At 53.1% G+C, this 23,204-nt stretch overlaps 2 protein-coding genes across 2 annotated transcripts in view; both read left to right on the top strand.

The window, feature by feature from the left end:
* Window positions 1-6,324: 6,324 nt before the first annotated feature.
* The window catches only part of LOC126513183 (bone morphogenetic protein 8A-like), a 20,715-nt gene continuing 3,835 nt past the window's right edge, over window positions 6,325-23,204 (top strand). Inside the window, exons 1-3 of the mRNA XM_050161420.1 lie at window positions 6,325-6,868; window positions 16,054-16,243; window positions 16,613-16,761. Of these exons, the coding sequence (XP_050017377.1) occupies window positions 6,541-6,868; window positions 16,054-16,243; window positions 16,613-16,761 (667 nt within the window). The 5' untranslated portion in view covers window positions 6,325-6,540. The remainder of the gene's footprint in view (window positions 6,869-16,053; window positions 16,244-16,612; window positions 16,762-23,204) is intronic.
* Window positions 17,687-19,587, top strand: LOC126513182 (succinyl-CoA:3-ketoacid coenzyme A transferase 2A, mitochondrial-like). Its single transcript, XM_050161419.1, is given in 2 exon segments — window positions 17,687-17,852; window positions 17,855-19,587. Coding segments are annotated over 2 exon segments (1,557 nt in total). The 3' UTR covers window positions 19,246-19,587.

Below are 23,204 nucleotides of genomic sequence, written 5' to 3'. Positions count from 1 at the left end.
GGCCAGGCTGCGTGTCACCGAGGCCAGGCTGTGTGTCACCGAGGCCAGGCTGCGTGTCACCGAGGCCAGGCTGTGTGTCACCGAGGCCAGGCTGCGTGTCACCAAGGCCAGTGTCACCAAGGCCAGGCTGTGTGTCACCGAGGCCAGGCTGTGTGTCACCAAGGCCAGGCTGCGTGTCACCAAGGCCAGGCTGCGTGTCACCAAGGCCAGGCTGCGTGTCACCGAGGCCAGTGTCACCAAGGCCAGGCTGTGTGTCACCAAGGCCAGGCTGCGTGTCACCGAGGCCAGGCTGTGATGTTTTGAAAGACTCATGGGACTCCTACCCAGAGTTCTCTCTCTGCCTCAAGGTTGTGGATCGAGATGTGAGTCCCAGCTATTACTGCCTCTGCCATCATGAAGTCTGACCCTGAGAAGCTAAAAGGGGAACCAAAAGGTTTCTCTTGTAAGTTGCCTTGGTCACGGTGATTTGTCACAGCAGCAGGAAGGCCACTGAGCAAGGCTCACCCTAAAGCCCCAAATTTGCACTTTGATCCGTTGGTCCTTTGGAAAACTTACTGTATAGTTATACATAGACATAGGTTCAAAGGAATACGTAAAGTAGTTAGCAAGTGGATATGGTAGGTACATATGTATTTATCTGTACCCATTCATACTAATCATTCCAGTATACAGTCAGTGCATCGCTCATGAGTTTTGTCGTTGTACGACTGTCTCAGCAGGAGTACGCACCAACTTTGATGGCAGGGTGAAGGACACTCCCTCCAGTCCTGTTGTGTCACTCATTGCCCTCGGGCTACAAACCTGTACCACATGCTGCTGTACGGACTGCTGTAGGCAGATCCACACACAGTGGTGTGTGTGCCTCTAAATACAGGAGAGGCTCGGTCAAGTTGAACATGATGGAGAACAGTGCAAATCATAGTGCTCGGAAGCCGGAACCAGGAAGACTGCAAAACTGGGGCCAGTCTAGGCCATGGAGCAAGGCCTTGTCACAGAGGGAAGGACACTGTACCACCGAAATGCAGAGTGAGCAGAGCGGTGGTGGCGCACGCCTTTAATGCCAGCACTAGGGAAGCAGAGGCAGGCGGGTCTCTGAGTTTGAGGCCAGCTTGGTCTACTGAGTGAGTTCCAGGAAAGCCAGGGCTACACAGAGAAACCCTATCTCAAAAAAAAAAAAAAAAAAAAAAAAGGAAGAAAACAACAATAAACAAACACAAAAAAATAAATAAAACACATAACTAAATGCAGGGGCTGGAGAGATGGTTCAGTGGTTAAGAGCACTGACGGATTCAATTTCCACCACCCACATGGCAGCTCACAACTATGTTGTTCCAGTTCCAGGGGATCTGGCACCCTCACACAGACATACAAGCCTGCAAAACACCAATGTACACAAGATCAAAATAAATCATTAAGAAAAAACTTAAAATAATAAGAAAGGAGTGTCGTATGAAAGATAAAAATGAGGGCTGGAGAGATGGCTCAGAGGTTGAGAGCACAGACTGCTCTTCCAGAGGTCCTGAGTTCAGTTCCCAGCAACTACATGGTGGCTCACAGCCATCTGTAATGAGATCTGGTGCCCTCTTCTGGCCTACAGGCAGGATACTGTATAAATATTATTCCATCTGGCTTTTATATACTTACTTATATTATAGATGAATATGTGGCCATATATTATATAAAACTTTCTGAGCCAATCAAGAGTAAATTATAGACACCAAACCCCATCAATATACCTTGGAGCAGGAAACAAGCCAATATTCTGCACAACCCTCCAAGAGTGGAACCAGGAAGTTCACACTGTTACAGTCGTACTACTAATTAACCAGGAAGCCAGCCACGTCATGGCGATAAAATAAGGGAGAGAAACACCTTGGAAGAGGAAAGAGCCAATTTGGCTCACACTTTCAGAGGTCCAGACCATAGTCACATGGTCTCATCACTGTGGGCCTGAGGCAGAGAGAGTGAGACAGGGTCAGAGATACAAACGCATTTCAGAGAACATCCTCATGGACCCAGTAATACTTCCTCCAACCCTCGCCCCAAGTGCATTCAGCTATGAACTGACCAATGGGAGAACCCATTGATGACTAGCATCCCCATGATCCAGTCACTGCTCAGAAGCATCACTAGCCAGGGGTCAAGCCCCTAACACAAGCGCCTTTTCACTCATTCTTCTGGAATTTGGGGTTTTCAGCCATTTTTGTCCTGATTACATCTCTGTCTTTGTGACTTAGACCTCCTTCCAGATTCTCCTCTCTGATGGGAGAATCTACCCAAGCCTTGGGTAGTCCTGCGTGCCCTTGCTAAGAACGATAAGTCTTGCCAAGCTAATCATATGGTGAATGAGTAGATGGGGCACCCAGTGTGTGATTGCTGGACCACGGCACATTCCCAGGGAAAAAAACTGGTGTGTTCACTAAATGCTGAAAGAGTGATAGGCCTTTGCCTCTGCGTTCAGCAAGGATGCACCCCCCCCATTCCTATACAGCCTGCATATAGGCCAGCTATATCCCCCACAAGGCTTGAAGAGGGGAAAATGGGCCGTGGAATGTCTTTCCATTAGGAAGGAAGGTCACTTAAAGTCCTCTGGAATAGTCGATAATTACACTGCCCTTCGGATCATGTTTCCTGTGCTAGGTTCCTGGATAACGATCAGTGCTCTGCCGAAAGTGGTGGGATGTGTCTGTAATCCTAGCACCCGGGGGAGGGGGGGCGGCTGAAGGAGGAGGACTACCTTGACTATGAAGCCAGCCTGGACTGCAGTGTAAAAGCCTTAATACAGACTGTAACCTCCACTGGCTGCTGTTGTTTTGTTATTTGCTAGTGTCTGTAGCCCAGGCTGGTCTCAGATTCTAAGTGGAATTCCTCAGCTTTCTAAGCACGGAGACTGCGGGTGCGAGCCACCACGCCTGACTTCATGCCTGACTCTAAGCCAGTGTCTAGTTTGCCTGATCACAGAAGACCCACTCCAGACTTCAAGACTGTCCTTTGCATGATGCCTCTTTTCCCTACCCTTTCAATTCCAGTCTGTTTCTTCACATTCATAGTGGTCTCTTATAGACAAGTCGGACTTGCTACATATTTGACAATGGCTCAAAGCTCCTGATTCTCTGCCTCCACTTCCTGAGAACTGAGATAGATTACAGGTGTGCACCACCACGCTCAGCTTTCTTCTTGCTTTGCTCCCACTCTTCCATTAAGACATCCAGGATTCTCTGGCTTTTATTTGGAATTCATCAGCAGGAGCTGAGTTGATCCAATGGCTGATGATGTCCCAGGTAGACAAAGTGCTTGTGGATTTTTTTTTATTTAAATATTATTGTTGCTAGGGGTTGAAGCATGAACCTTGCTGGGTTATTATGTTCATTTGTTCTTTTTAAAAATGTATTTATTTATTATGTATAAAATACTCTGTCTACATGTATGCCTACAGGCCAGAAGAGGGCACCAGACCTCATTACGGATGGTTGTGAGTCACCATGTGGCTGCTGAGAATTGAACTCAGGATCTTTGGAAGAGCAGGCAATGCTCCTAACCGCTGAGCCATCTCGGCAGCCCTTCATTTGTTCTTTTATGATGCATATCTACCTCCTAGGAATATGACAAACTGGATTTTCTCAGCATTTGGGCAAGTGAGGTACCCTTTGGGCCTTCATCCAGAGTCACTTGCAGGGCCTCTGCTCCAGGCAGGCTCTAGGAGCCTGTGAGAGGATAGAGCAGGGCCTTGGGTCATAAAATGCTACCCCAACTCCCTACTGCAACTCAGCAAGCAAGGTCTACATGCCCTTCAGCTGACACAGTGAATACATTGGTGGAGACAGGTTAGGAATACGGATATGCCCATGCAGGTAGAAAAGGACTCAGGACAGTTGGTGATGTTCTGACGTAGTCCAGACAGAAGTGACTGGACCGCTGCTCTCGGTCCACGAAGCCACGCATTCGCAGGAACAGGAATGTCATCTGGGCTGTTTGGGAAACCACAAGTAGTCTCATGTGGCAGTAGCAAGGTGTACGAGATAAGTGGTCATCTAGAATGGTGGAGGGGGTTGGCACCTGGTACCCAGGGATAGACGCCAGGTCAACAAGTGCTGGGCACCTGATCATACTGTGCCTGCCTGGCCCCTAAAGATGTAGTCCTTGGAAAAACAAAACCATGGTCCAGTGAATCTGGAAGATGCCGAGTCGAAGCTAAACAGTTGTGGGCAAGATGGCCTGCGAGTTCTCCATGGGTTCTGGGAATCCAAACTCAGGCCCTCATGCCTACATGGTAATTGCTGACCCCATTGGGTCTTCTCACTGGCCCAATTAGATATTCACCTAGACATCCATCCAGGGGAAAATGAGGAGAGGTAAATTATGAGCAATTGTGGACAAGGAGATCAGGCTGAAGTTGTTGTAGTCACCCTGGATAGAAGATAGTCTTCATGGGCTGTTGGGGGCTCAGAGGGCATCATAGGGAAGCTGGGATATTTGTAAGCTCCCTGGCTTCTGGCTTAAGTCATACCAAATCTTTCTTTGACTAAACTGGTATCCAGCTCTGTGCAGTGACTGTATTTGGCAATGGAAATAATCCTGTGATGGTTCCCAGAGCGAAATTCCAACAGAGAGTAGTATTGCTGAGTTAAGGGTGAGCAGGGAGGAAGGCAAAGCAATCAACTAAGTCTTCTCTTGAACGAGGTGTGGGGTGAATAGAAAGCAAGACAGCAAATGTGATCATTTTCTTATGTGGTAACTAATATACAAGGCTGAGAGCTTAGCTCAAAGTTTGAGCATTCACTTAGCATATACATACAAGGCTCTGGATGCAATCTCCAGCACTAGAACACACACACACACACACACACACACACACCCGTATGCCTCAGTCATCAAGACCTGCCCTGTGGATTCAGTCTTCCAAATAGCTTTCCCATCTCTTTTCCCGCTCCACTGCTACTCATACACACACACACACACACACACACACACACACACACACACACACACACACACACACTGTTACCTGACTCCAACATCAGCCCCTAAGTCTCTCCTCCTCACTCCAACCCACACTTTTCTTCAGGATCTTGGCTGTCTCACCCAGTCACTTTCAAAGACTACTTGGCATTATTCGTTGTCTTTGTGGGGTTTTGAAGTCCTATGGAAATTGATCTCTCAGTTTAGTTATAAGCCAGACTAGTGTGTGCTTGAGACACAACTGAAAAATTACATCAAGAATCTAATTGATATTTAAAACTTGAAAATATCACAGCAAGATTATTTTGGTGGCCATCACACATTTATTTGGAATTTTATTTTGAATCCACATTGGAGAATCCTTAATTGGTCAAAACCTTCACGTAGCATACTGCCCATTGGATCCTTTACGCCATAAAGGTTCTCAACCTTCCTAACGCTGAGGACCCTTTAATACAAATCCTCATGTTGTAGTGACCCCCAACCATAAAATTACTTTCGCTGCTACTTCATAATCGTAATTTTGCTACGTCCTAATGTACGTAATTTTGTGAATCCTAATGTAAATATCTGTTATTCTACCCATGTCTGTGGTTGAAAACCACTGTTTTAATGTCTCTCTCCTGGCAGCCCCTCCAGCAGCCACACTTTGCCAGCAATCTCCAGTTCCACTGTTGTGCGACCCGACGTAAGGTGTTTAAGTTCTTGTACCTCCGTTTCCCTCCTCCGGATTGCCGAAGAGTCTGTCCCGGGTTTGTTCAGAGGCTGTGTCCTCAGGGTCTGGTAGGAGCAAGCGGAAAGCCGGTGACCGAGGGCTTTAGAACGCGCATCAGAGGGAGGCTTCCGGGCTGCGCTCCCAGGACAGCGGGGAAGGAGCCTGGCAAGCGAGGAACTGGGAAGTCCGGGCCGTGACTGCTTCTGGCAACGGAATGTGCCCCACCCTCGCGGCATGGCTGGCATCTGCTCGGCCCCGACGGCCAGAACTATGGGCGCGTGCGGAGACGCATGACTCTGGGTCCTACCACAGCTCCCTGACTCAGGATCATCTCCAACGCTGAACGACCCGCCCCACATGGAACTACACGGCCCAGGGCGCAGGTGCCTCCTTCAGAGACCCCGAGGTCTCTGCGCAGAGCCCGGCGTGCGCCCCGGCTGGCAGCTGGATGGGAACCCAGGACGCCCCTGATGGCCTCTCCCCGAACCCATCTTCCTGATACCCACTTCAGGGTCGCACCCATTGCTCCCACCACCCAGGGCAGCAGTAGCGGTACAGACAACCAGTGGACCCGGGTCCGTCCTCGGGCCCGCCCCCGAATCCCCATTGGGTTGGTCCAGGCAGGGGCGGGGCCGAGGAAGAGCTCCTAGGTCAAGGCACCCGAAGGCAAGTCGTGCTCCCGACATTCGCGGGTCAGCGCCCCGGGAGCCCACGTTGCTCTGCCGGTCCTTCAGACTCAGCGATAGCCTGCCGAGCGCGTGGTGCTCAGTCATTGCGGAGCTACCAGCGATAGCTGCGAACTCAGGGGATCCTCTGTGCCATCCGGTCCCCGCCGTCGGGGCGTCTCTGGATGCGAGTCCCCTGAGATGGCTTCGCGCAGCGGGCTCCTCTGGCTGCTGTGCACGGCTCTGTGTGCTTTGGGCGGCTGTCACGGCCCGCGTCCCCCGTACGTCTTTCCCCAGCGTCGCCTGGGAGTACACGAGCGCCGAGATCTGCAGCGAGAGATCCTGGCGGTGCTCGGGCTGCCTGAGCTGCCCCGACCCCGTGTGCCACCCGCTGTCTCCCGACAGCCAGCGTCCGCGCCGCTTTTCATGTTGGACCTGTATCACGCCGTGGCTGATGGCAATGACGACGGTGTGCCCCCGCAGCCCCACCTGGGGCGCTCCGACCTCGTCATGAGCTTCGTCAATATGGGTGAGTGAGAGACAGGAGGGCCCGGGTGGCTGCAGTCTCCACGTGGAGAGCGCATGGCCACCTGTCTGGGGATAATGTTCCTAGTCACCTGTGTGGTCCTCCAGGAGTGTGAGGCCCTTGAAGCAGGGAAACACGGCGCAGCAGAAACGACCAAGGGGAAAGCAGGGACGACAGGGGTCAGGACTGGAAGGTCGGAGGGCTATCGCGGATTCCCCGGGCCTTTGCCCACCAAGGCGCCCAGGAGTGGGAATCTGGTGATGTCCAGGTCCCCCTAGGCCCAGGTCCTGGAAAACAGCTGGTCCTGGGAATGCTGATGAGTAAACAGAGGGCTATGGTACTGTCCCTGTGATAAACGCAGCCCTCAAGAGAGGGGCAAAGTTCAGTGTGGAAACCTGTGGTCATATCATCAGAGTGACCAGAGCTGATCCTCACGCCCTGACGGCAGGTTCTTTCCGTGTAGCAGGAAGTGGGTGGATGAAGTACACTGTCAGGAGGTGGAGTGGACAGACTCAGACCGTGACTTGTCTTGTGGGCTTGGGCCCCACAGCTGGCTCTGGACTTGGCAGAGAGTGAATGTCCAGGCCAATGAATGACCCAAGGGGAGGCTGTGACACTCTTCAATCTCCCAGAGTGTGGCTCCCTTCTCTAGGTATCTCTTGACCTCAGGACCACTTTCTCCTTCTAGTCTTAGCGGCATTTTCCCCAAAGCCTTTTATCTGTAACCACAAGTATTTACTTTTGGTCAGGTCCCGTCTCCCCCGTCCCACTCCCCCCCCCCCAGTCCCGTCCGCTGTCCCTCCTCCACCCTGCTTTGCTTCTGTCTGTGACAGGCAGCCTGGGCTGCAGCAGACACTAGGCTGGGACTGGTCCTAGGCCTTGGCCTGAGAGCAGGGGAAGATGGACCTTGCCGTTGCCACCAGTCCCTTGCACCCACTCATCCTTCGGGGGCACGCGGAACAGGCCAGGGCAGGGAGACACCAGGAGTCTGGAAACCACCTGAGAAAGGCCCAGGCTGCATGGCTCTGCATCCAGTGCTCAGGTTTTGACATACTTTCCAGGGCGAGAAGAACTTTGTCAGCGGAGTGTAAGGGGCAGCAGCAGGTTTATGGTGCCATCAGCTCCTTGTTTCCTACCCGGAGGTAGGAAAAGGGGACACAGTCAAGTAGAGACTCTCCCGTCCCGTGGTTGCTGGTGGCTAAAGTGGGGGCGAGCACAATGAAGGACAAGATAGTCCTTAGCCAGCTCCGAAAGCCCACAGCCAGCAGAGCACTGCAGCCAGTGGGCTCTGGATACTGCCTTCCTGCTTCAAGACCGGGCTTAGGTACTTAAGACTGACCACGTGTGGCTCTCCAGCCTCAGGAAGGCTGACCAAGGGTGCAGGAATAGACAAACTGACGAGAGAGTTGTTCAAGAATGTCCCCCCCCCCAGGAGAACCTCTGATCAAAAGGAGTCACCACCCAGCCCATGCTCTCCTCCCCTCCCCCTCTGGGTCAGCCTGAAGAGCCCCGGTGGGAACTGTCGCCGTGAACGGAGCAGTAGCCAGTACTGCAGTGCTCGCTTCCCCCTGGGACCCCTAGTAAATCCCTAGAGATGGCAAATGGATGAACAGAAAGCCAGGGGAGGCTGGACCAGGGCCAGTGCCCGCTGATCCTCATCGCTGGTCCTCATCCCCGCTACCTGCATCTCAGTTTCGCACAAACAACAGCCAAATTCTCAAGTGAGCTAAGCATGGTGACTTGGGCTTGTAATCCCAGCACTCGGGAGACTGAGACAGGAGGATTGCTACAGCTTCAATCCTCCAGAGTCTGGGCACCAGAGTGAGTCAAAACACGTGTATAAACACAGAAAGAGGGCTTAAGGTAGGAATTTCCATATGTCTGTGTCTTCTGCACATTTAAACCTAGGAATGGATTCTAAAAGCCAAGCCAAAGCTGTGTGTTCTGTGTTTAGGATTTCTTTTTCCAGTCCGAAAGATCTCTGGCCTTTTGCGTATTCTTCCATCCGTTATTGGCCACTAGCAATAGCACACAAACTGCGTGGGAATCCCTGCTTTATGGACTCGGGTTAAATGGCTAGCCCAGGCCCACACAACATGTCTAAGGCCGCATCCATAGTTATGGATTTTGAGTTGTGTTTCCTACCATGTCACATTTCCCCCATTATTGCCCGAGTGTCCCAGTAGGATCTGTGGAATTAACAAGTAGGCTTTTGATTGGTGCAGACTCGCTGTAGGTAATCTGTCAGAATGCTTTTTTTGTTTTGATGCGCTGACCACTCTAGTAAACTCTTCCAGCTAGAGTGATTTTTTAAAATTTATTTATTTATTAAAGATTTCTGTCTCTTCCCCGCCACCGCCTCCCATTTCCCTTCCCCTCCCCCGGCCAAGTCCCCCTCCCTCGTAAGCCCAAAGAGCAATCAGGGTTCCCTGCCCCTTGGGAAGTCCAAGGACCTCCCACCTCCATCCAGGTCTAGTAAGGTGAGCATCCAAACAGCCTAGGCTCCCACAAAGCCAACACGTGCAGTAGGATCAAAGAACCCATTGCCATTGTTCTTGAGTTCTCAGTAGTCCTCATTGTCCACTATATTCAGCGAGTCCGGTTTTATCCCAGGCTTTTTCATACCCAGGCCAGCTGGACTTGGTGAGTTCCCAATAGAACATTCCCATTGTCTCAGTGTGTGGGTGCACCCCTCGCGGTCCTGAGTTCCTTGCTCGTGCTCTCTCTACTTCTGCTCCTGATTTGGACCTTGAGATTTCTGTCCGGTGCTCTAATGTGGGTCTCCGTCTCTGCCTCCTTTCATCGCCTGCTGAAGGTTAATATTCAGGAGGATGCCTATATGTTTTTCTCTGGGTTCTCTTTCTTATTTAGCTTCTCTAGGATCACTAACTATAGGCTCAATGTCCTTTATTTCTGGCTAGAAACCAAATATGAGTGAGTACATCCCATGTTCCTCAGCTAGAGTGATTTTAACCAGGCTCCACATCAGACCCGAATGCCTTCTGTTGGCAAGCCCAGGTCTGAGCCTGAAGGTCAGGGTCACTGACAGCAGCAGCATCCCAGGGTGGCAATGGTTGTGACCCTGTGGGGCAGCGTGACAGCAGAGTCCTGTCCCTCATGTTCCTGTGCTCAGAGAAGGGAGAGCCCCAAGCTAAATTAGTACTCTCAGCACCGGACCCGACTCTTGTCCCCTCCCGGTCCACCCTCAGTCCCTGCTGGTTTCTGCCATGCGTCCTCCCTTCTGTGGGCCTCTGCTTCTGTCCGTGTCTGCTGTGATAACATCAGAAAAACGATTTGCCTCCCAGCCCTGATCCTTGCTTCTGTTTCTTTGGCACCTGCTGGCCTCACAGCTCCATTCCTGGGCAGGGTAGCCTCAGGCCCTCCTGTCCTTCCCAAGGGTGAAAGGAGGCAGGAAGGACGACAGCCCTGCCTGCTCACGTCTGTAAACAGGCAGGCAGCTCTATTCTGGATGGGGAAACTGAGGCACAACCATCACCAACAGGCAGAGCCCAGCAGGACCACATGGAGCCATCTGCACATGCATCAGCCCCTTTCCCAGCCCAGGAGTTTTTCTTCCCAGGGCCTCAGAAGGCTGAGGGCAGGGGCAGCAATGAACTATGGGGACCAGATCTGAGGGCACAAGAGACCCGGCCTTGGTCCCGCTCTGTCCCTGCCAGCCGTGTGACCTTAAGGGTGACACTTTCTCACCACTGACCTTGGGGTCACTTCTTTTGGTCCTTTGCCAGGGAATTCCTTCATTTCTTCACTCCCTTGCTCATTCATTAATTCATTCCTCCTACAAGTAATTGTGCGGTACTTACTATGTGCCAGACTTGGCTCCTGGTTCCAGTTGCTGGGGAAGTCACACTGAACAGGCACTGCCTGTGTCCTTTCAGAGATGACCTTCCAGTGGGGGAGATGATACATGTGTCATGAAGGTGGTTGTCAGGGATGCCGTATACCCGCCACACCCCCAATTCGGAAACAGGAGGACCTGAGAAGGGCTGGGTCGAGGGGCTTCCAACGTGGGACTCACACAGAGAATTCCTATCTTGACGCCATGCCTACTCCCACCGTGATCTGGCCTTTCCTGGCTCCCCTCTCTGAGCCTCAGTTTCCCCTTCTGTGAAATAGAGGTACTCATCTTTAAGGGGCTTCCGGGGCCGAGTGAGAAGACAGCAACACCGACCACACGGCCAGACCTCCACATCTGTCCCCGCATTTGCATGCACAGTGCTGGCTCAGGCGAGCGAGGCTCAGAGAAGGCTGGTGATATTCCCAAGGCCACACAGCAGTTCGTCTGCACCCTGTGCTTATGCCCTCAATGTAGGCTCCATGCCTTCATCCTTGGCCGGGGGTCTGTCCTGTCCCTAGGCGCTGTAAGAGCTATTGTGTAAGTCTAAATGTGAGTTATGCTGTAAGCTGCGCTCCTGTTGGTAAAGTGTTCCTGAGTTCACAGAAGTGTCACGTGCTCGTCATATAATACAAGCCGCTAGAAATCAGGGGCTTCTATGGGGTCCCCAGTTTTACTAGCCAGTCTCTCAGTGCTCTGTGATTCCTATCAGCAAAGATTCATTTGACCTGTTTTATTTAAAACATTTTTTAAATTGTGTATGCACTACATGTGCGTGTGCACACACATTCATGTGTGAGGGCATATGTGTGTACACAGGGCACACGCTTATGCGGGGCAAAGCTGACATTTGGGGCTTTCCTCAACTGCCCTCACTTTATCTATTGAGGTAGGGTCTGTCTCAGAGCCCCGAGTGCACCGCTTTTACAGAGTTTAGCTAGCCAGCTTGCCCTGCAGATCCCGCCTCTGCTACCCGAGTGCTGGGATCAGAGGCAGCCACCTTGCCTGCCCGGCTCTTCACCTGGGTGTGGGGATCTGAACTTCCATCCTCACGGTTCCACGGCAAATCCTTTACCACCGAGCACATCCCCAGTCTTTGTTTCTGGTCTTATTTTTTTTACTTGAATGCTATTGAATGAATTAGCCCATAATGCATTCATATTAATTTATTATTAATAGCTATTTGGCTTTTTCTCCCTGTTGGATTTGGGGCCACAGTCAGCCTACATCTTCCTTGGCACTAGAGAAACCGAACAATATAAAAAAGGCCAAATTCGATTCTCCGTGGCTCTCACCCCACCGTGTGCCGCAGCCTCTGTGGTCAGGTGCTCAGGGCAGGCTGGCAGAGGGGAGGGAGACAGCCAAATGGAGTCAGGGAACACCTAGAGCTGTGTCAGGCCTGACACCAGCGGTGCTCCTGACAGCCTGTGTCCCATGGGACCCAGCATGAGGAAGGTGGCTTTAGCCAGCATTCTAGGGTTCTTGGGGACAAAAGATGCTGAAAGTCACCTAAACCTCACTAGGCCAGATGTTAAACTTCCAGGTCCACTCACTTTCGTGGCTGTAAGTCAATGGACCTTGAGTTCATGTGTGACTTTGGCATAGAACCCTTTCTCCGCCTCAGTTTCCCCTCTCTGAACCTCAACTCTGAAGACCTCAGTTCTGACCCAAACTGTGCTCACCCTACTGATGGGGATTCCTCTAGGGATGAGTCATGGGGTGGAGGGCACACTCAGGCCACCCTCTCCCAGAAGCCACCTCCCCTCCCCCCAGGCAAGAAGGGCTGTGTCATCATGGATCACATTCTTAAGCTTCTTCTGGAGGAATCGCACCCTTGCTCACATCTCCTGGGATGTGGTGGCCTGTGCGGGTGTTGTCTTTTAATTTGGGGTCTGGAGCCCGCTGAGGACTGGACCAGCAATTATGTGTGCAGAGCCGTTTATGGAAACGCCCTGTGAAGAAAGTCAGTGCGGAGACTCAGCTGAAAATACCCGGGAGTGAGCCTGGGCCTTGCCACAGTGCTGAGGCTCCTGGTGGGAGAAATTCCCTCAGGTGCAGAATGCACAGGTCACTAACCCCAGGCCCCACCCTCCTCTGAGGTCCTGCAGGAGCCCAGGAGCCCAGAGTCTTGTAAGTCTGGTGTGGGCCCCTCAGCCTTTGGTACCAACCGCATAGGGCAGTCATGTCCAGCCCCTCCTCCTCAGGGCCTGGAAACCTGTCCCCACTTTTAAAAGCCCCACCAGGAAAGGAAGAAAATCTCACAGCAAGTGCAGACATCAGTGACCTCTGCTGGAAGCTCCCTGTGACATGGTTGTCACTCAGACCAGCGGCAGACCCCAGCCTCAGGAGCTGTGAGTGATGGGCACTGAGCCAGTGTCCTGGGGAAGAACAGAAGTCCGCTCTCTCTGTCCTCTGAACAGGCTGCCATCCATCCACCAGCCATGTGCAGCTCCTGCCCTAAAGAGCTCACTATCTAGAGGGGACACAACCCGCTGGCACAAGGGCAGGGGACAGACCCAGAGCCTGGCCACACTCCACCACTGAGGGAAGTCAGCGAAGCAAATCAAGTAATGAGTAACCTGGAGCCAGGAACCGCAGGGGAGATCGCAGAGGAGCGCTGCTCACTGGCTTGCTCAGCTTGCTTGCTTTCACAGCTTGGGACTACCCGCCAAGGGGCGGGACTACCCACCAAGGGGCGGCACCACCCACAGTGGGTTGGCTCCTTCCATATCAATCATTGATCAATACAATACCCTACTGGCTTTCCTACAGCACGTCTCAGTTGTGGTTCCCTCTTCTCAGATAACTGCAACTTGTATCAAAGTGACGTAAAACCAGCCAGCACAGGGACCCGTGGAACCAAATATAGCTTTCTGTGTGCCTGGGGCATTCCTTTTTGCAATATCTTCCCATGGTTTTGCCAAGCATGTGTGGGATTCTTGCACAGAAATGGTCAATTCGCTCAGCTTCGCAAAATGCTGTGTGCATAGCATTGCTATCCGTACTGCAGGTCCTGTCTGACTTTACCTGTTAGGTTCTCAAAGGTTGTACTGACCCTACGGAAAGCATTCAACCCTCTCCTCCATAGTTCTTGAACCCACGACCCCTTCTATTTTTTAATACCAACTACAAACAAACGATATTCCCTAATTGGCTTTGGCTTTTTTTTTTTTTTTTGGTTGGTGGGTAATGGTGGGAGATCAAATCCTGCACCTCCCACGTCTCCCACATTTACAAGGTTTTTTTTAAATCATCTCATTGTATCTCTCCTCCTCCTCTTCTTCTTGAGACAGGGTCTCACTATGTAGCCCAGGCGGTCCTGTAATTCACTCTGTAGACGAGTCTGACTTGAACTCACAGAGATCCACCTGCCTCCGCTTCCCGAGTGCTGCGATTAGAGGAGTGTGCCACCATCTGGTCCTCTCTTGTTTGCCAAACCTCACTAGGGCTGAGTTTAACTGTCTGTTCACTTAGATGTTCCCGCCACCTATGGCAGCTGTGCAGAAATGAGCAGAGAACTACATCTGTCAGAGAAAGACACCAAACAAACCTTGCTCTGATTGTAAAACTTCAAAGACACGCTAAGGTGTTGTGGGACTCTATCCTTCCTATCCTGGTCTGGGGCTGCATGTATAGAGGTAAACCTGTCACGCAGCCCACCCCAGCCCTGCTGTGTGTCAGCCACTGCAGGGTTGGGTCCTCACAGAAAGGCAGGAAGTTGTCCTCAGATTTGCTCTGATAGTTCAACCTGGTGCTTTGCAGAACCTGGCTTGCAGTCAGCAAGCCTGTGGGTCACAGAGTCAATGACTTGGAAACACATAATTAAAATCTGTTAGGTTTGGGGAATACGCTGGGCTGCTTCAACTCCTGCTTACTGGAAACACAGATTTTTGGCATTTGGGAGTGAAAGGAGGGGCCAGGTGGTGGCATACTTTTTCAATCCTAGCACTTGGGAGGCAGAGGCAGGTGGATCTCTGTGAGTTCTAGGCCAGCCTGGTCTACAGAGGGAGTTCCAGTATAGAAAGGGTTACACGGAGAAACCCTATCCTGAAAAACGAAAGAAAGAAAGAAAGAAAGAAAGAAAGAAAGAAAGAAAGAAAGAAGGAAGGAAGAAAGGAGGAAGGAAGAAAGGAAGGAAGGAAGAAAAAGAAAGAGAAGAAAGGAGGAAGGAAGGAAGGAAGGAAGGAAGAGAGAGAGAAAGAAAGAAAGAAAGAAAGAAAGAAAGAAAGAAAGAGGGAGGGAGGGAGGGAGGGAGGGAGGGAGGGAGGATGTGAAAGGAAACTCCCCTGAATATTCTTCCCTGGGCATCTCTGTGCTGCTGGGCAAATGTGGGATATGTTCTTCAGATCTGGTCTCTGCCCTGTTGGCTGTACCCACCCTGGGGCCTCACCTCAGCTGTTACCCCCATCCTATCCTCCCTTTGCATTCGTGGGGACTTGTACTTGGTCTCAGACTATGTGGCCCCCACTGGTCAGAGACCAGAATTGTTCCTAGCCCCGAGTTCCAGCTTACTGCAGATGTGCTTTGCTTAACTCATGGCTTCACTCCACAATAAGTCTGCGGGCAGCAGCCCCTCCCCAGTGTGCCCCATCTCTCCTCTGCGCCACCTGCTCCCCATCCTCTGAGGCCTGTTTATATAGCTCAGGCCTTCCAAGAAGCCTGTTGAGATCTCAAAACGCAGTGGGGCAGACTTCTCCAGCAGTCGAGGGCCTGTCCAGGAGTTTCTCATCCTACTTTGGATTTTTATTACTTTCTACTTCTCTTCTTCCACTTTTCTTCTGTACCCTAGAGGGGACATGGGTCCTTTGTCCCCTGGTTGCTGGCACTGGGTCCCTTTCTTAAGGCCCTTCTGCTGCTGGCCTTGTAATGTGGCCTGCACTCTGCACATCCCACTCCCAGGACACCCAGGAAGTTCAAACACAGAACTAACAGCTCAGCTCAGCTGTCAGATCTGAGCTCCCCCCCCCCCCCATCCCACCTTCTCCTCAAGGGCAGGTGCTGGGAGTCCTCTGTCCCACTGAAATTCAGCCAGTTACATCCTTGTAGACAAGGTTTTCCCCTGGAACTGTGCTAATTTTCTGCCTTGGGACCAATGTATATCTCGCTGTTGGCCTAGCAGCTCTAAGAGGAGGCATCGTGATTCATCAATGGGACCAGGACCCTGCTGAACACTTGCTGAGTTTCCCACTACACCACCTCCTGTGTTCCCAGAGCAGATCACAAGCTGTGTGTATAGCAGGAGCGGGCCCCCAACCCAGGAACCACAGGGAGCCCTACTCTGAGCACAAGCCATCCTGGCTCCCAATAATGACCCCACTCCCTCTTTCTCTTCCAGTGGAGCGCGACCGTACCCTGGACTACCAGGAGCCGCACTGGAAGGAATTCCGCTTTGACCTAACCCAGATCCCTGCTGGGGAGGTTGTCACAGCTGCTGAGTTCCGGATATATAAAGAGCCCAGCACCCACCCGCTCAACACAACCCTCCATGTCAGTATGTTCGAGGTGGTCCAGGAGCACTCCAACAGGTATCTTCCCTCTGCTCAGGTACCCACCCCACTCATGGTCTCATGGTCTAGGCTCTGGCAGGGCCTGACCGAGGATGCATTTCCCAGAAAGGAGAGGCACCTCAGACACGAGAAAGGGGTTTGGCCTGGAACCTTCTGCGCTGCCACGATGACTGTAAAGCCCTAATAGGCCACAGCGGAGCCAGTGTCCCATCAGCGCATGGACACAGTAAAATGTCCAGGGTTGGTTATCAGTGAATTGTGGTACCAGAGGAGGCCAGCCCAGAGCCGAGCAGGGAAGAGGCTCTGAAAGTGGTCCCCCAGGCAGGCACAAGATACAGGCAGGCGTGCGACCTCGGCCCTTGGTTAATTGTTCTTTCATGTCCACAGGGAGTCTGACTTGTTCTTTTTGGATCTTCAGACGCTCCGATCTGGGGACGAGGGCTGGCTGGTGCTGGACATCACGGCAGCCAGTGACCGCTGGTTGCTGAACCACAAGAAGGACCTGGGACTCCGCCTCTATGTGGAAACCGAGGATGGTGAGGCTCCCAGGCTTAGCAGGGAGCTGCCCTGGGGGTCCTGGGAGGTGGTTCCACCCCAGGCTGCCAGCCTAATACACGGAGCCCTCTCACTGGGCCACACTTGGCCTTTCTTGAGGACTCAGTGGGTAGTGGTGAGGTCCTGGACATGGGGAGGCCCCAGCCAGGGAGGGCTGCTTTCCTGACATTCCTAATAGCAACTGACCTCCCAAGAGCCAGCTCCGGCATCCAATGGGGGGGTACTTCTTCATGGGCAGCAGACCTCCACTCTGAGAGGTTCTGTACTAGGAAGGAGGGGTGGGGGACCTGCAGTGTTGTAGCTCAGTACCCGAGCCTCAGTTTCCCCGTCTACACAGGTTTACAGCCGCTGCTTCACTCTCGGGGTTTTCATGCCCTTTATGTGGGGCAGTGAGGCAGAAAGGACAGCAGGGCAGGAGGCTGGCCTGTCTGGGGTCCAGCAAAAGGCTGGAGGGATAGCTTGGAAGGAGAGGGGCAGAGCGGTGGCAGGGGTCACTCTGAGTTAGGGAAGGCTGGCAAGGTACTTGGAAAGTTTCGAGCAGTTGTTTAACAGCAGCGGGGGACAGATGTGATTGTGGCTTTAAAAGACCCAGCTAATTCAGCCCCTTGAGGAATCCTAACCCCGCCCCCAGGTGAGCTTTCCAGGGTACTACGTGGGGGGGGGGGGCGGACTGGACTCAGCACTGGCAGTCAGCTGTCAACAGCATTACTTCGAGTGTCTGTCCAAGATGTTGTGAGACAGGTCAGGCGACAGGGATGGCCAAGGGTGTGCTCAGGCAGAGTGTGACCCATGCCGATCCCAGTGAGTGTCCTCCCAGCTCTGTGACGCAGCACGGTGGTGGCATGGGGCAGCTCACAGGCCTTTTCCGCTCTGTCCGGGTCTTGGGAGCCTCGTGGCCTGTGGGCGATGGCGGCGCTGAGGCTTTTGGCGTGGGCACTCCCGCGCGGGGTCTCCATCTGCCGCCAACCGCCCGCGCTGCCCCACCGCCTTGTCCTCCGCTTTGCTAGCGACCGCTACGGACGGGTCCACTTCTACACGGACCCTGTGAAGGCGGTGGAGGGCGTCAAGGAGGGGCCACCGTCATGCTCGGAGGCTTCGGGCTCTGTGGCATCCCCGAGAACCTCATCGGCGCGCTGAAGACCAAGGGCGTGAAGGACCTGAAGATCGTCAGCACCAACGTGGGCTTGGCGGATTTCGGCCTGGGCATCTTGCTGGTCTCCAAGCAGGTCAGGCGCGTGGTGTGTTCGTACCTGGGGGAGAACGCGCTGTGCGAGAAGTTGTACCTGGCGGGCGAGCTGGATCTGGAGATGACGCCGCAGGGCACCCTGGCCGAGCGCATCCGCGCAGGAGGCGCGGGCTTGCCCGCTTTCTACACGCCTACGGGCTACGGCACGCTGGTGCAGGAAGGGGGCGCCCCGATCCGGTACGCGCCAGATGGCCACCTGGTCACCCTGAGCCAGCCGCGGGAGGTGCGCGAGTTCAATGGCCGCCACTACCTGCTGGAGCACGCCATCCTCGCCGACTTCGCCCTGGTCAAGGGCTGGAAAGCCGACCGTTCGGGCAACGTGATCTTCCGGGGCAGCGCGCGTAACTTCAATGTTCCCATGTGCAAGGCCGCGGACATCTCTGTGGTGGAGGTGGAGGAGATCGTGGACGTGGGCACTTTCCGCCCAGAGGACATCCACATCCCCAACATCTACGTAGACCGTGTGATCAAGGGAGCTAAGTACGAGAAGCGCATCGAGCGCTTGACCACGTGCGACAGCCAGCCCGCAGCCGCGAGCAAGCAACAGGACTCCATCAGGACGCGCATTATCAAGCGTGCGGCTCTCGAGTTCGAGGATGGCATGTATGCCAATCTGGGCATCGGGATCCCTGTCTTGGCCAGCAACTTCATTAACCCCAAGATGAAAGTCTACCTTCATAGTGAAAACGGGATCCTGGGCTTGGGCCCGTTCCCCTTGAAAAATAAGGTGGATGCCGACATCATCAACGCGGGCAAGCAGACTGTGACCGTGATCCCCGAGGGCAGTTTCTTCGCCAGCGATGACTCTTTTGCCATGATCCGCGGAGGGCACATCCAGCTGACCATGCTCGGTGCCATGCAGGTTTCCAAATACGGTGACCTGGCCAACTGGATGGTGCCAGGCAAGAAAGTGAAGGGCATGGGCGGAGCCATGGACTTGGTGTCGGGTAACACCAAAGTGGTGGTCACCATGGAACACTGCACCAAGAAAAAGGAACCCAAGATCTTGGACAAATGCACCATGCCGCTGACGGGCAAACGCTGCGTGGACCTCATCATCACCGAGAAGGCCGTGTTTAAGGTGGACCCAAAGAAGGGGCTGACGCTGGTGGAGCTGTGGGAGGTCACGTCGATGGATGACCTCAAGGCCACCACAGCCTGCTTCTTTAAGGTGTGCCCCAACCTCAAGCCCATGCAGCAGATCAAACCTGATGCTTGAGGAGCCCTGACCCCTCCTTCCAGGGCTGGTTTGCTAAGGAGTTAGCGTCCACGGGGACATGTGACCTGTGTGCCACTGGCTCCTCAGTCTTCCTGCTGCCGGATGGTATCTTCTCAAGAGCCGAGTGATTTTAATTAAAAATCCTAAGCCGAGCCTGTGTGTCTGGTGCCTAACTAAAGCCCTTCGCCAAAACCATCGAGGAGACTGGTCCACCTCTCCCAGTTCCTGTGACCTTCGCATACAAGGCTCCAGAGCATCCCCGACAGGTCTTGAGACCAGCGCTGCTCCTCATAACTGAATCACGAACCGTAGAGAAAGCAAAGGGCGGGAAGGAATCCAGAGTTCACCTGGTGCCACGAAATGCAGAACTAGGGGTCTGCGAGCAGGAGGAGCTCTGGCTTCTCTTCCTGGGCCCTTGTTTCTACTCCTAATTTTGTTACCCCGAATATGGCCTTCAACCTCCTTCCTCCTGGGAGCTGCTTATGTGTCCCTAGAAGGGAGGCAGGCCTGTAGCCTGTGGCCTGTGGGATGAGACAGAGGGAAGCTGGTTGGTGCTGTTTCTCCGCCTGCAAAACCCACTGTGCATAAACAGTGTTCTGCATGTCTCCAAAGAGGCCCACGCTTAGCACATGGATGAATTCTTACCTAGTGAACTGCAGTGTCTCCTGTTGCCCCTACCACACTGACATTCTGTCTGGGAAGTCCTCTGGCCTCCCTTCCTAACTCCAATATGGCATCTTGGGGTCTGTTATTCTGAATCTGTAATCTCACAGTGAAAGTGAAAAAAGTTACATAGGTGTGTGTGTGTGTGTGTGTGTGTGTGTGTGCTCTGAGAAAGCATCCCCCCCCCCATTCCTTTCTGTCCAGAGCTGGGAAGCCTGGTGGCCTTTGGCCAGATAGAGTTCTGTCTGATGATGGGGATCGAGGAGCAGAGCTGATAGGGAAGGTGCTCTCCGATTCGGGCGAGGAACACCTTCTCTGTGCGCATCAAATACAGAACTCTAAAAAGAGCAGCCGCAGTTCCTGTGGGCTTCTGCCCTGCCTCACTCGGTCTCTGCCTTGTGCTGGGCGGGGTAGGAGTTGCTTGGCTCTGCAGCTGCTTGCTCCAGGCCTTGAAGAGTTGATGCCCTCTCTGGGTCTTAGTTTGTGTGCCTCTAAAATGGGAACCTTGGCTTAGCTGCATCCATGGGCTCCCAGTACAGCTAACCTTGCCTTGGGAGCCCCCAGAGGTCCCCAGCACCCATCCAAGCTATCTTTGAGGAATTCACCCAAGGACTGCTCTGTGTCCAGCAGAGCCTAGAAAACCAGTTACATAAGAGAAAAGCAAAGGTGGCTGAGTCTGGAACACTGATGGCCTCTGTGTTCCGCAGAAACCAGGCCTCAGGGACTCCACAGTAAGAAGCAGGGACACAGGCCCTGTCCTGGGCCCAAGCCTGCCCTTTCTGTCATTCACAGGGCCTGACACTGTGGGTCCTTCCAGCTCCCAGCTGCTCTGCCGTACCCATGTGTGGCCCCGGGGCCCTGGCTGTCTTTCCCTCTGCCTGAGGCTCTGCCTTCTCACACCACCTGCTTCCCACCAGCCTCACTCTGGACCCCATTCCTCCTGCCTGACCTCACCTGAGTCTCTTCCAGGGCCACGCCTGCAGCCCACGCCCCTTGTCCCCTTGTCCCCTAGCCCTCAGCCACTGTCCTGCGATGGAGTCTCAGGCCTCGCACTTTAGTTAGTAGCAGGTGAAGTCATAGGTCAAAGGTTGCATTGATGAGCTTTCCTTTCAAGTGGCAGGTGGACATCTGGAATCCGGTCCAGATGTGGAGTGTGGAGTCCAGCTGCCTGAAGGGCTGACCTTTGAGTGGACTGTCCACCACAGTGGCCTTGACTCAGTGTGTGACGAAGAGCCTGGTAGAGTGCAAATGGAGCACACAGACCTGAGTGTGCATGCACGTATGAGTGTGTTCTGTTTCGTTACAGTTTGTGTTGGGATTATACCTAAGGCTTCATGCTTACCAGACAAGGCTGCACTCCTGAGCTGTGGCTCAGCCCTTTGGGCTCTTTTACCTTCTTCCAGGGTTGGGGTAGAACCTAGGATTCTGAGAACACTGAGTCACATTAGTGTCTGTAAATATACATGCATGTACATGTGTGCATCAGTGCTTGTGACATGTCAACTGAACAATGGAGCTGTGTTTAGTGATGGATAACATGAGCATTGTCGGGCTTTGGTGTAGGAATCTCACAGGGCACCAAAGGGAATGGTTCTGAGCCCTGTCATGGCACCAGAAGGGATCCTGACTGACTGCTGCTGGGAGGTAAACCCACCCGAGCTGCTGCGTGGGGGCCATTACTGTGCAGAACGATTGTTAGTTGTTATACTGTTAGAGTTATTGATTGGCTTCTCAGGACTTTCTATCATTCTTGTTTTGTTTTTGAAAATTATTTTATGTTATGGGTATGGGCATTTGGCCTGCATTCACAGATACGTGCATCCCATACATGCCTGGTGCGATGGACCCCCTGGAACCAGATCCATCTGCACAGTTGCGAGCTGCCTGCCATGTGGGTGCTGGGAATTGAACCCAAGTCCTCTAGATGAGCAGCCAGTGCTCTTAACCACTGAGCCGTCTCTCCAACCCTTTGTAATTTATTCTTTGAAAAGTTCATACATGATTACAATTTGTTTTGATCATATCCTCCCACCACGACCTACTTTTTGTTTTTTCAAGACAGGGTTTCTCTCTATAACAGCTCTATCATGGAACTCGCTTTGTCGAGCAGGCTAGCCTCTAAGTCACAGAGATCCACCTGCCTCTGTCTACCAAGTGCTGGATTAAAGGTGTGCACCTTTACCCAGCCACTATCTAGTTCTAATTTCTCGAGTGCCTCCCTGTCTGTTCCCCAACCTCATGGTCTCCTCTTTCTGTTGCTATGGATAACCCAGGCCCTGTTGCTGCTGCCCACCCACCCATGGGTGTGGGGCCGTCCTCTGCAGTGCAGGCAGCCTACCAGGAGCCACGGCTATTTGGTTTTTTGTTTTGAAAAACAGGCTTTCATGTAGCCCCCGCTGGCTGCCAGCTCAGTGTATGACAGAGGATAACCTTGGACCCCTCTGCTTCCTGCCTCTCCCTTCTAAGTGTTCACAGACTTCACCATGCCAGCTTACTAGAGTGCTTCTGCAGTTAGAAAGGACAGGGTCACTGTCGGGACCACCTGCAAAGTCTGAGCTGGTGCTGGAGGCTTTGCTCTCCTGGGTTGACTGTACTGTGGAGGCACCTGCAGTCCTTAGTGGCTCAGGGGACCCCCCCCCCCCATAGGCTCCACTCTTCCCATGGACAAGCACTAGTCTGGCTCCCTCAAGCCCCTCCCTTTCTTTGAAGCCATCGGCTGGCCTGGTGAACACAACACCAGCCCTGGATTGAGCCTGATGTGAACTGGACCCAGGACTTTGTGATTGTTCTGACCTCTGGCCCTGCTTAGTCTGGGATCAGGGTCATGGGCATCAGTGGGCATCAGGGTAGTGGCTGTCCTGCCCTTGGATGATCAAGCTTGCCGGGCTGGGAGGATAAGCCCTAGCAATGTCCTTGCGGAGGCAGCCATGAGCTGGTGGGTCATGAACTCCACGTTCTAGTCCCCAGAAAGTGCAGGATGAAGATGGGACCGGGTGTTAGATCACTGGACCAAGGGAGTCCGGGTCCTGAGCATCACCAGCAGAGGACTCTGCTCATCTCTGAGCGACTGTGACTTGGGGTACAGTGACGACCGCCTGAGGAAATGTTTCTCGTCTATATCAGGTTATGTCTGTGGCTGCTGAGGTCCCTGTCCCTGCCACCTCAGGCCCAAGTGCTTGGGTTGGACTCAAGATGAGAAAATAGGTTCATAGATGCCACACCACCATCCACAAGTCAGTCAGTTTCTCTCTCTTTCCTCTCTCTCTCTCTCTCTCTCTCTCTCTCTCTCTCTCTCT

This window comes from Alexandromys fortis, unplaced genomic scaffold, assembly GCF_014885135.2.
Source record: "Alexandromys fortis isolate MF-2015 unplaced genomic scaffold, M_Fortis_MF-2015_v1.1 scaffold_122, whole genome shotgun sequence".
Taxonomy (NCBI): domain Eukaryota; kingdom Metazoa; phylum Chordata; class Mammalia; order Rodentia; family Cricetidae; genus Alexandromys; species Alexandromys fortis.
Note: the sequence above shows the minus strand (reverse complement) of the source record. Positions and strands in the feature narration are given on the sequence as shown.